The sequence below is a fragment of the Pollachius pollachius genome (assembly GCF_949987615.1).
Source record: "Pollachius pollachius genome assembly, chromosome: 13".
Taxonomy (NCBI): domain Eukaryota; kingdom Metazoa; phylum Chordata; class Actinopteri; order Gadiformes; family Gadidae; genus Pollachius; species Pollachius pollachius.
Window position 1 is genome coordinate 3,497,199 of NC_136946.1, and position 13,035 is coordinate 3,510,233.

The window sequence follows — 13,035 nt, forward strand, 5'->3', positions numbered from 1 at the left end:
CCTGGCACTTAAAAATAGTACTTGGCATTATGTAGCGTCTTACGTTCTTACCCTAGCTATCTTTGTTGCACTCTGGGAATGGTTTAACCTTGTGATTGATAGTGAATGGCACTTGGTTCTATGAACATCCTTACTGTACCCACAGAGATAAGTCACTTTGGATAAAAGCGTCTGCTAAATGCACTGAATGTAAATGTGGCGTGTGGGCTAATCTGTGCACGGTCGCGTTAAGAGAGTGTTCAAAGTGTCTTCAGCGTGGACGACGGCGTCGCGGTGGCTGACCGTGTCAGCAGATCACTAACCTTCCTTCTGGTTGTGTCCTCTCTCCTCTCTCCCCTCTCCCCTCTCCTCTCTCCTGTGTCCTCTCTTTCCTCTCTCCTGTGTCCTCTCTCGCCTCTCTTGTCTCCTCTCTCCTCTCTCCCCTCTCCTCTCTCCTCTCCCCTCTCCCCTCTCCGGTGTCCTCTCTCTCCTGTCTCCCCTCTTCTCTCCTCTCTTGTCTCCTCCTCTCCTCCTCTCTCCTCTTTCCTCTCCAAGGAGCCTCCATCCGTCATCAACCCCTCCGGGAACCATGAGGTTGTGGGCGTGGCCCGAGAGAGAAACAGAGAAAGCGTCGCCTAGCAACGGAGGAGAACACCACCGGCCGACGTGCGGTGTCGCCGCGCTCTGAAAAGTGTTTCCCGCCGGGCCGTCGACATTTCTCCTCACGCTGGCGATAAGCGGACGGGCGACGGAGCGCGCTCGGAGGCAGCCATGCACCGCTCACGCACGTGTTGTCCTCGTCTGGACCCACCTTGTTAACAGTTACCCCCGTTAGGTCATCAGCCAATCAAGAGAAACCACACCCCTGTGAGGCTCGTTAGCTGAGGGGCCGAGAGAGCGAGAGAGAGAGAGAGAGAGAGGGAGACAGAGAGAGACAGAGAGAGAGAGAGAGAGAGAGATCTAAAAGGGGACGAGCCAGAGACCTCATGCAGGCTCGTAAGAAGTATGTTCTCCTGGGCTTGTGCGCGTGCTGCTGGCTGCTTCTCTTCTACCTGGGCGGCGGCGTCCAGGTGCGGCTGCTCCGCCTCCTGACCCACAGCCGCGGCGAGGTGACGCGGCCCTGGCCCAACTGGACGGACGCCGCCTACCTGCCCCGCTACGCCCACCTGCGCGACCTGCAGACGGACCCCGGCGTGGCCGAGGGGCCCGGCGGGCGGCGGCAGGCCTGGGCCGGCGTCTACCGGGACGGCCGCTGCCGCATGGACACCTGCTTCGACTTCAGCCGCTGCCGGCGGCGCGGCCGCGACGGCTTCCGCGTCTACGTGTACCCGTCGGAGAAGGGCGACCGCGTGTCGGAGAGCTACCGCAAGATCCTGGCGTCCATCTGCGAGTCGCGCTACTACACGGCGGACCCCCGCGAGGCCTGCCTGTTCGTGCTGGGCGTGGACACGCTGGACCGCGACCAGCTGTCGGGCCAGTACGTGGCCAACATGGACGAGCGCATTGGAGGGTACCCGCTGTGGAACGACGGCCGCAACCACCTCATCTTCAACCTGTACTCGGGCACCTGGCCCAACTACACGGAGGACCTGGGCTTCAACCTCGGCCAGGCCATGCTGGCCAAGGCCAGCCTGAACACGGAGCACTTCCGGCCCGGGTTCGACGTGTCCATCCCCCTGTTCTCCAAGGACCACCCGCAGAAGGGCGGCGAGCGGGGCTGGCTGGTGCGCAACGGCGTGCCCCCCGGCAGGAAGTACCTGCTGATGTTCAAGGGCAAGCGGTACCTGACGGGCATCGGCTCGGACACGCGCAACGCGCTGCACCACATCCACAACGGCAAGGACATCGTGTCGCTGACCACATGCCGCCACGGCAAGGACTGGGAGAAGCACAAGGACGCCCGCTGTGACCATGACAACCTGGAGTACGAGAGGTAAGGGCGATTCGGCTGCTTTCGTGGAGGGGTCTTTCGGGGGTTTGAGGTGCCGGACAGAGGGCCTGTTTTGTGCTACCTAGCGGTTCACCGCATGCACATGCAGTGTATCGGATCATGCTACCCTTTCAAATAGTGCTACCTTATGTGTTTGGTAGCGTACTGGATCTGGGGACCAATTGCCTTTATCAAACGATGCTCCCACTACATCGTCATGCGCAGAACCACTAGGTAGCACATTTTTTGACCCCTCCCTGGGAACAGGGGAGGAGGGGGGGGGGGGGGGGTTGCAGTTATTCAGGGATGTGTGTTGAAATCCCTTCACCGTGGCGGTGGTGGTGGCGAAGGGATTCCTGGAGAAAGTGACCCATTTAATTTGAAGGTCCGCTGTAGGCTGGCTTCTCCTTTTTAATGAGGAGCCAGGCAGATGTGTGGGGATCCTGCAGCGTGTTGCTTTGGTTTTATGAGCGTCGCTGATTGGTTTTCAGGGGTATTTGGATTGAAGGGCGTGTGGCCTGTGGGTGCTTTCCTACGCTGTTTTATATCCCCTCAAATAGACTGTTTGGATTCGTGGTCTTTTCCATTTCGTTTAATGGACTTCTGATGCGAAATGTCCACAATGACTACGACGACTGCTATGTATTCATTCCAAAGTGTAGCGCCGGTCATGTTCCTGGCCCAAGGGTGCTGCCAGGTTGGCCATCTGCTGACTCTGAGAGTCAAACCCAGAAACTTTCAGCTGTGAGTTGAAAACCTGAGTTACTGTCCACTATCCTGCCCTGCTCTCCATTAGGTTCTCAGTTTGGCGAGCTTACGTTAAGACTTGTAATCATGAGTCATGAGGAAAACTGTCAGCGATATCAAACAGTACATTCCTCTCAGTGGACTCTTAGACAAGGGAACGTGGTACCTTCATGTCATACGATTGATTCAATGAGATGTTTGATCTTAAGATGTGAAATGTCTTCTCCCATTCGCGTGACTTCACACTTTAAACACGATGATCTGATAGTGCACTCTGCAGAGGTGTAGAAAAAGCGGTTGGTTGTGCTCACAATTACAAAGCAGTTATATTTTTCATTAAACGCGCATTAACTCTTTTTGTGGGAACAGCAAAACTATTTTGCGACCATCATAGTTCATTTTGTGAAACGCGGACTCTGCATAAACGCGAGACAGCCACTTATTAACAAGTTGATACCCATCCTATTGTGCTGATCCGGACAGTGCAAAATGCTCTGATGATGATGCAGAACTTCCCAAAGAGCGAGAGAGGGAGGAAAAAAATTGCTAACTCCAGCCCCAGTTTTGTTAAATTACCACATTTCATCTTTTTAAGGATGATACAAAACGACGAGGGCCCCAAGTTCCCAGTGGCCCGACGCTAATTTGACACGGAGTGTGTTGGTGAATCCAGGGTGGAGGCTTGAGAGCTAATTGCGGGCGTCTCATTAAATGTGCTGCAGCTCTTCAAACCAGGAACTCCCTGCTTTGAGCCACTGGATAGAAAATAATTTGTAAGACGGTTCCATACCATCTGGCATGGCCTCGTTGTGCATGCACGTCACATTGTAGTCGCCCTGGTCTGGTTGTGTAACTAGTTTGAAGCGGTTTTATCTTCGGTCTTCCGTTCTTGCGAAATTCATTCAAGTGAACTCTTACCGGACCTGCTTTGCCTTTTTTGTAATTTTACTTAACGTACTTGTGCCTCAGGATACTGCAAACAGGAGCTGCGTCGTAACCGCCTCTTCTAGTTCTGTAACTCTTTAGAAACTATTTACTCCGACCACCCAGGGCCTTCTACGTCTCTGGTGGAACACGCAGTATGCCTCATTTCTTTCAGCCGCTGATACAACTTTCCTGGCACCAGCCAATCCAACCCCCCCCCACCAAAAAACACAAGCCAAGCTGTGTCCACAGCAGGGGTACGATGGAAGCGCGTCCAGCCACACTCAAAGAAGCTCTCAAAGAAGAGGCCAAGGTCTATTTGGCACGATGCAACGTTTCAGACTGAACTCTGTCCCCATGAATAACGGCTAGGAAGTGTTCTCCACCACACCAGAGCTCTAGCTAACTAGCCCCCCCCCCCCCAGCTACCTACCTTGGCGTTTGAAACTGCACTCCGTCCCCTTGAATAACAGTTAAGCGGTTAGGCTCCACATCACCAGAGCTCTAGCTAGCTCCTAGCTACCTGCCTCGGTGGTGTTTATGTTGGGCTTTCAGAGAGGCCAGGCTCTACTTGGCACGACGCAATGTTTCAGACTGAACTCTGTCCCCGTGGCTAACAGTTGGGCAGTTAGGCTCCACCTCACCAGCGCTCTAACTTTGGTGCTACCTAGCTCCTGGCTAGCTACCTTGTGTTTTGTTCACAGCAGTTTATGCTGTGTCTATGAACTACCACTCCTAGCGAGCCCGCTCCTAGCATACCCACTCCTAGCTAGCCTTCTCCAAGCGAGTCCACCCCTAGCTAGCCATCTCCGAGCTAGTCCACTCTTAGCTAGCCCGCTCCTAGCGAGCCTTCTCTTAGCTAGCCCTCTCCGGGGTCATCCCTATGTTCCCCGGGTGCAAAGGGTTAGGGTCAGGTTTAGGGTTAGGGTTAGGGTTAGGGTTAGGGTGAGGGTTAACCCTAATCCTAACCATAACCAATCGGAGGAGAGACATTCTAACCGATCACAGGCGAATCAGACGCGAAAAAGGCGGTACTTGCCCCTGCCATCCTACGAAAAAAAGATTTGCTCACAGGGTCCTATGTTCCCCGGTCACATACAAAGCGGGGAACATAGGACCCGGGGAACATAAGACCCGGGGAACATAGATACACTCCCCCCTCTCCTAGCTAGCCCACTCCTAGCTAGCCTGCCCCTAGCTAGCCCACTCCTAGATAGCACACTCCTTATAGCTAGCCCACTCCTAGCTAGCCCACTTTTAGCTAGTCCACTCCTAGCTAGCCCGCTCCTAATAGCTAGCCTTCTCCTAGCTACCCCGCTCCTAGTAGCTAGCCTACTCCTAGTTAGCCTCTGCGGGCTAGCCCTCTCCTAGCTGGCCCACTCCTAGTTAGCCCTCTCTGTGCTAGCCCTCTGCTAGCGAGCTACCTTGGCTTTGTTTACATTGGTCCAGGAGCCGCGTCTCAACCGTCGGGTTTCTGCTGGAGCGAACCCATGAAGGAGCTCCTTTATTACACTGAGCTGCTCCTGTGTGTGTGTGTGTGTGTGTGTGTGTGTGTGTGTGTGTGTGTGTGTGTGTGTGTGTGTGTGTGTGTGTGTGTGTGTGTGTGTGTGTGTGTGTGTGTGTGTGTGTGCGCACGCGGTTGTTTTTGCAGGGGGGCTGGGGGGATCACTTGGGGTATTCTGTGGTCGCCTTGGAAGGTGCAAGATTTAATGGTGTGAGAGTGTGTGTGTGTGTGTGTGTGCGTGCATGCCTGTGTGCGTGCGTGTGTGTATGTGTGAAAGGTTGGGGGGTGGGAGACAGCAGCCATTTCAAAACAAGAGATGAACAAGAAAGGAGGAAATGAAAAACAAGGTTGGATTGCTGCCACGCTTTCCTCTCCTTTCTGTTTCTGCTCTATGGAGCCTTTATCCAGCTTTTAATGGACTTTTAGAGAGAAAGGTGAGGGAGAAAGAGAGAGAGAGAGAGAGAGAGAGAGGTGGAGAGAGAGGGAGGGAGAGAGAGAGAGAGAGAGGTGGAGAGAGAGGGAAAGAGAGAGAGAGAGAGAGAGGGGCATTCTCACGCTGCAGTTGGAGGCCGCAGTTGCCAGCCGGCACCACGCCCCACACTGAGACCCAAGCTCTGTCATATCTGGAATGCCTTCCCTGTCTCCTCTCTGGTTCTTTCTTCTCCATACCCTCTCCCTCTCTCTCTCTCTCTCTCTCTCTCTCTCTCTCTCTCTCTCTCTCTCTCTCTCTCTCTCTCTCTCTCCCTCCCTCGCGCTCTCTCTCTCTCTCTCTCTCTCTCTCTCTCTCTCTTTTCCATGCTCTCTTGCTCTCCCTCAAGTTTTAATCACCTTTGTTGATGGTAGACACACAGTGCATCTGTACGTTTGGCTGCATCGGGGGTTGAATTATTCATAACTTCTATGTATCTTTATAACCCAACACTCGCATATAAGAGCAAGGTCCAGCTCTGGTGAAACTATTGGGTGCTGATTGGTTGAAATCCTGCCTTGGGGATGGATATTTAACGGCGCTGAGCTGTGATTGGTTGACTCCAAATCCTGCCTCTTTGCGGTTTTGTTGAATTATAACGCATTCCGCTATATTCTCTACATCTTAGTTGTGCACTGTTATATTAATGTAGTTCATTCTCTCATTGTGGATTTTACTCAGCGAGGAGCAGTCTCTTAAAATAAACATGGTGGTGATGGGGGTGGTGGTGGTGGGAGTGGTGATGGAGGTTGTAATGGCAGAATGCTGTACCTCCATTTTGTTTCAGAGAAGCCCTCTGGCTCCCGTTGTCCTTGGCGTGTGAAGGTTGGGTGGATATTAATGATGGAGAGAGACAAGGAGAGTGAGCGAGCGAGCGAGCGAACAAGTGATTGGAGGAAGAGTGTGTGTGTGTGTGTGTGTGTGTGTGTTCACATCTTAACAAGGCCAATGTAGTGCATTTTAATGAGTTGGCACTTTGCAGGGAGTCGAGAGATGGGTCTGTTTTTGCGTGGAAATTATTCAAGATCAACTTTTTCGAGTTGATATTCATGTACATTATATAGTGGTTTCATGTATTATTATACAGTGTCTGTCACAAACACAAACCCTACATATGGAACCTGTAGTGACAGAGACCCTGTATTTTAACCCCTTCTGTCAAGCAGCCAATCAGAACACAGACTGCCTTGAGGGAGTGATATTCTAGAAAGTTATGAAGGATTCTAAATCGATCGAAAGATTTGCCTTTCTGTTGACTGTCTGGAATTATAACAACTTGTACATCTCCATTTATAAATACAGTGGAAATTGGTTTGACGGGGAGAACAACAAACTAAAAAAGAAAGCAACAAACCTAATGTTTATTCTCAGGGGCCGTACCTGAGGAACACCTTGATTGTTTGGCAGTCGATCAGCCCTCCTGGTGTTCAGTGTCCGAGCCAGCGTGGGTTCACTGGGAGGACTGACGTATTGAAATCTGTTCAGATGTACCAGGATATGTCTGGGTAGGCTTACCTTGGCCTGGGCTTTGGTGGTGATGAAGGGGACTTCTCAGCCGACCGTGAAACACAACACTTCAAGAATTCTAAATTGGGTGTAGCTCGCTCTCCTGTCCTTACACCGACCGGTGCGTGGTGAGCGTGCTCTGTGTTTGATGTACAGCTAGAGGTTTGGAGAAGTCTCCGAGCACAACATAGGCCTTTGTCCGGCCTTGCAGAGAACCTTTGGGGACCCCTTTGTATTGTTGTGTGTGTGTGTGTGTGTGTGTGTGTGTGTGTGTGTGTGTGTGTGTGTGTGTGTGTGTGTGTATGTGTGTGTGTGTGTGTGTGTGTGTGTGTGTGTGTAAGAGTATTTGTGTGTGTGTCTGTGTGTGTGTGTGTGCGTGTGTGTGTGTGTGTGTGTATAAGAGTATTTGTGTGTGTGTCTGTGTGTGTGTGCGTGTGTGCGTGTTTGTGTGTGTGTGTGTGTCAGCTTGTGTTTATGGTTGTCCGAGATGGTGTGTGCCAACCGTGCAAGAGTAAGTTGTGTGTGGGTGTGGTCAGTTAAACCCATGTGTCAGAATGTGTGTCTACGTGAATATTATGTGCCTGACTGAGTGTGTGTGTGTGTGTGTGTGTTTACATTCTGCTAAACCACTGCTGTAATTAGGGTCTGTGTAATAGCAAACACTGCAGAGAGAGAGTGTGTGTGTGTGTGTGTGTGTGCGCATGTGTGTGTGTGTGTGTGTGTGTGTGCGTGTGTGTGTGTGTGTGTGTGTTTGTGTCGGTGGCTGAGAAATGAGAAGCACACATTATGTCCTCGCGGTCATTCCCTCTAACACACACACACACACACACACACACACACACACACACACCCTTTCCATTCCACTCAAGTCATTTCAGGTCAACTTTACAATCAAACAAACTAGATCCCATAATACTAACTGTATCGTTAGAAATGAGGAATCAACTGGTGAATTAAAAATGGATAAAAAAATGTAAGGACTACACATTTTTAATGATTTTATGTCTGGCTGCGGCTAGGCTAGCATAAGCGCATCATATGATGTGAGATTATTAATTCATAGTTTCTGTTTTTAGTCATCATCTCATGCAATTCCGTCAGTTGACTGGACAAGGTCCGGAAAGTGTGTCAGGAAACTTACTTTTAGCACCATGACTTGACCTCAAATGTACAGCAAAGTGCTTTTGCTAGTTTGTATGCTATTTGTGTATGTTGGTGGATATGCCTGGTGTTTATGCAAGGTTTGAATGCCAGCTGTTTATGCTAGGTTTGTATGCTAGCCGTTTCTGCTAGGTTTGTATGCTAGCCGTTTCTACTAGGTTTGTATGCTAGCCGTTTCTACTAGGTTTGTATTCTAGCTGTTTATGCTAGGTTTGTTTTGCATTGGTGTCAATGCAACATTGGTGAGTTAGATGTGCATGCTGCAATTTGCATGATTGCTGTGTGCCACAAGTGTGCCACTTGGTGTGTTAGCTGAGTCTGTGTCTGAGTCAAATGTCCATATAATATACATAGAATTTCTGGGGCTGTTAATGTGAAAGAGCCTTTGCTCCCTTTTCCTGTACGGTGTTACACCTCAACACATTTTGCCCCACTATTTCGCACTACTGTCCTAGCTTCCTGGTAGCTTCCTGGTAGCTCTCTGTTAGCGGTCAGCGGTAAGACGCTCACCAAAACAGAGCAGGCATCCGGTGGACCGTAGCCTGCGTTGTAGCTAGACAGATGTTTTATTAATGACTCCTTCTGTCCGCTTAAACGGGGGCGCACGCAGACTAGGAGTGCAGGCGTGCAAAATGCATTTTGATTTATGCTTTGATTTGCGATTTAGTTTTTTTAATTTAAACGTTTTTTTTCCTGCATTCCAATGCAATAGACACACACACACACACACATATGCACACACACATAAAACAGGTAGACACCCACACTCACACACACACACACACACACACACAAACACACACACACACACACACACACCTCTCTCCAGCAGTCGATCCCTTCATATTGCCAACCATGTGGTTACGGGGCGGCGTGTGGCTCAGGAGGTAGAGAGGGTCGGCTGGTAACCAGGAGGTTGCTGGTTCGATCCCCGGCTCCTCCTAGCGTGTGTGTGTCGAGGTTTTCCCTGAGCGAGACGCCTCACCCTGACCGCTCCTGACGAGCTGGCCGTCGCCAGTGACTACGTTCACTTCCCGTCCACATTTGAGTCATCGCTTCTCGCTCCAACGACAATAAAGTCGTTTATAGCGGCTCTGTTGTTTATTTACGGACGGTTTTACGGTTCGGACGTGTGGCCGACGCCTCAATCCACGACCTGCTACCGTTGGTTATTATTATTACAGGACGCCGCAGTAAACTCTCTGTCAACGCAGACGCTGCACTCGCCAGACCTCTCTGCCGCCGTTTACTGCCCCGTTGTCCTTCGTTATTGTTTGTTTCACGGATGGGTACCCCCCCCCCCCCGCCTGCTTAGAGGGGGCGGGACCACCCTGTCAGCCGGCCTATCAGGTGTCTTGTCTCATGCTGCCCCTCTCCCCCCCCCCCCCCCCCCCCCAGCTTTGTGGACGTCCCTCCTAATGGGTGCCCATTCAGGGGCCTAATCGCGGCCCTTTATCGGCCCCGTCGAGAGAGAGAGAGAGAGAGAGAGAGAGAGAGAGAGAGAGAGAGAGAGAGAGCGCCGCCGGCGGCAGCGTCCTCTAACGCCCCTGCCGCTTTAGTTTTTTTGTCCGGACCAACTGGAGCAGAAAGGGTTTAAGATGGAGAGGGAGGGAGGGGGAAGAGAGAGAGAAAGAGGGAGTGAGCCTAGCGAGGGAGAGGGAGAGGGGGGCAAGAGAAGGGGGAGGCTAGTGTGGGAGGGAGGGAGAGATGGAGAGGGGAAAGAAGGGCAGAACAAGAGAGAGGGAGAGAGAAAGTGACAGTACAAGGGAGAGGGCGAGAGAGAGCGAAAGGGGCAGTAAAAGAGAGGGAGGGGGAGAACGGGGGAGGGAGGGAGAGATGGAGAGGGGGAGACGGGGTAGGGAGGGAGGGATGGAGAGGGGGAGACGGGGTAGGGAGAGATTGGCGTGGTGCCACATGCTGTTCAGGAGCCTAATAGCCCAGCGAGCCGATCAGTTTCCAGGCGTGCTCCCGTTTACAGCGCATCACATCCTGTTTGACCTCTGACCCCGGTACCACGTCTCACGGCCCACTGCGGTCGAATGGGACGAGTAGACGCACACTAGAATCTTTGTTCTTCCATTAAAGCGGTCCGTCCTATTAAACCGATTTATCCTATCATCCCGTACTGAATATTTTGCAATGCAGGTATTCACCTTTATTTTGTTTGATTGGTTGAAATCCTGCCTTGGGGATTGGCTATTTGACGGCTCTGAGCTGTGATTGGTTGACTCCAAAGCCTGCCACCCACACAATAATACAATAATGAATGAAACTTATGTAATGTTTACATAATAAATTACCTTTTGTCATTTCTCTGCCTCTTTCGCTCTCTCTCTGTCTCACTCACTCACTCACTCACTCACTCACTCACTCACTCACTCACTCACCCACTCACTCCCTCAAATCATTTATTTTTTGTGATTTGTATTCCGAAAACCTTTCTGTATGCGGGGTTTATTCTGTGTTGTTTTGCCGTTAATTGCATTGAGTCGATGCAGTCCAGTGAGGCGTCTCTCCTAGCAGTGTGAGACCGAGGCAGCGTGTGATTCCTGACGGCGTGCCCGTCTCTTTGATGGAGGCCGCCGCCCATCCCGCAGTTCGGAGGTGAATCATTGATGAACAGTGGGGGTTGGCGTGCTGTAAGAGGCCCCCCATTGATCCCTGGGCCTCAGGTCGAGGGGGGGGGGGGGGGGGGCGAGGTTAGGCTTGGATCGAGGCAGAGACTTCAACACACAGCCCTCTCATTAACGATCATCACAACCGGCGCCTGTTGCTCTAGGTTCGTTCTCAGAAGGTCTAGACCTTCATCGAAGAAAAATATGTTTTCATTCATAATTCACGTACAATCTCGTGGATTATTAATACGGTATACCTTCTCTAGTACTTATAAAACTTGTGTTTATTTTTTTGATTGTAGTATTTACTTTAGTTACTAGCAGTTTCTTACGGTAAACAGGTCAATTTTTTGGGGGTGTTTATTCTATAGCGGAACAGACCAGCCAACATATTAAAAAAAGAGGAAAAAAAGTCCATTAAACTTTCATCATGAATGTATTATTAATTGTATTTATGATTACTTCATCCATTCTTAGTTGAGTTTCATTGGAATGATCTCTTCACGTTCCATATGCTAATAAGGTAGCTGTGGGAGCCCCTCCCCCCAGCCCCCATTGGCTGAGCACTTTGTAGCCGCAGGAAGTAGTCCAGGCTTTGGGCTGGGTCGCCGTGGTTACCGCAGAAATGAAGCTAGGTCGATTTGCATGGAGGGAGGGCCTTGTGTGTGCGTTTGACAGCGGGCCAGACGACAGGGAGAGCGAGGGTCAAGGCGTCACCCCACGACAAACACACAAAGACGCACACGTGGCCTACATACACTGTGGTTTGATAAACGAACGCTCATGCACGTGAAAAAGAAAGTGCACGTGTGCAGTTCTTACCACCTCAGCTGTGGCTTTGAGTGCTGCCTCCTGGTTTTACTGGCTGCGTTCCATTCTCTCACTCTCTCTCTCATTCCCTTGTTATGACTCTCTCTCCCTCTCTCTCTCACCCTCACTCCCTTGTTATGTCTCTCTCGCTCTCGCTTACACTCTCTCGCTCGCTCACTGTCTGCCTCTTTCTCGGTCTCTCTCTTCTCCCTCCGTTCCCTTTCACCCATTTAATTCAATTTCAAAGTGCTTTATCGCCATGACAAAATGACACATTTAGTATCGCTAAGGCCGGAATAAATTAAAACCGAGTCGCAAGAATCCTCCTTCTGCGTTTCTTTCCATCTCTTCCACTCCCTCTCTCTCTCTCTCTCTCCTATTGTCTCCCCCTCGCTCTCTCTCCCTCTCTCTCTCTCTCCTATTGTCTCCCCCTCGCTCTCTCTCTCTCCCTCTGTCTCTCTCTCCTATTGTCTCCCCCTCGCTCTCTCTCTCTCTCTCTCTCTCTCTCCTATTGTCTCCGCCCCCTCTCTCTCTCTCTCTCTCTCTCCCTCTCTCTCTCTCCTATTGTCTCCCCCTCTCACTCTCTCTCTCTCTTTCTCTCTGTCTCTCTCTCCTATTGTCTCCCCCTCTCTCTCTCTCTCTCTCTCTCTCTCTCTCTCTCTTTCTCACCCATCTGTGTGGACGCTCCCCCTCTCCTCTGTTTCTTTTCATCTCTTCCACTCCCTCTATTGCTCTCTCTCTCTCCTATTGTCTCCCCCCCCTCTCTCTCTCTCATATTGTCTCCCCCTCTCTCTCCCCCTCTCTCTTTCTCTCTCTCCTATTGTCTCCCCCTCTCTCTCTCCCCCTCTCTCTCTCTCTCTCTCCTATTGTCTCCCCCCTCTCTCTCTCTCTCTCTCGCTCTCTCTCTCTCTCTCTCTCTCTTTGTCTCTCTCCCCCTCTCTCTCTCTCTCACTCTCTCGCCCGTCTGTGTGGAAGGTCTCTCGTCTCCGAGGCGGCAGAACGCCTGACAAACTGACTCACGGCGTCTGTTCTTCAAAGGTCAGGCTGCCTCTCCTCCGCCTCCTTTGTGTCTCGCTTCAAAAGCGGAAATAAGAAAACAGTTTTCCTCCGTTTTGACTCGGCCGACCGTTCCCCGTTCCTCCGCGTATCGGAGGCCTGGACGCGCTCTCAGACGGTGGCTCTTGTGTTGGAACCAACGGTATCTTAACATCCCCTGGGTCTCTCTGTCTCTCCGTCTCCGTCTCTGTCTCTGTCTCTTTCTCTGTCTCACTCTCTGTCTCTGTCTCTCTGTCTCTGTCTCTGTCTCTCTGTCTCTGTCTCTCTGTCTCTGTCTCTCTCTCTCTGTCTCTGTCTCTGTCTCTCTCTCTCTCTCCTCTCTCTCTCTCTCTCT

The 13,035-nt window shown here is 51.3% G+C and overlaps 1 protein-coding gene across 1 annotated transcript in view; it reads left to right on the forward strand.

Annotated features, from left to right (window-relative positions):
* Window positions 1–965: 965 nt before the first annotated feature.
* LOC307085091 (exostosin-1b-like) overlaps window positions 966–13,035 on the forward strand; it is a gene marked incomplete at its 5' end in the record, with an annotated part of 412,390 nt that continues 400,320 nt past the window's right edge. Inside the window, one exon of the mRNA XM_079749761.1 lies at window positions 966–1,912. Within this exon, the coding sequence (XP_079605887.1) occupies window positions 966–1,912 (947 nt within the window). The remainder of the gene's footprint in view (window positions 1,913–13,035) is intronic.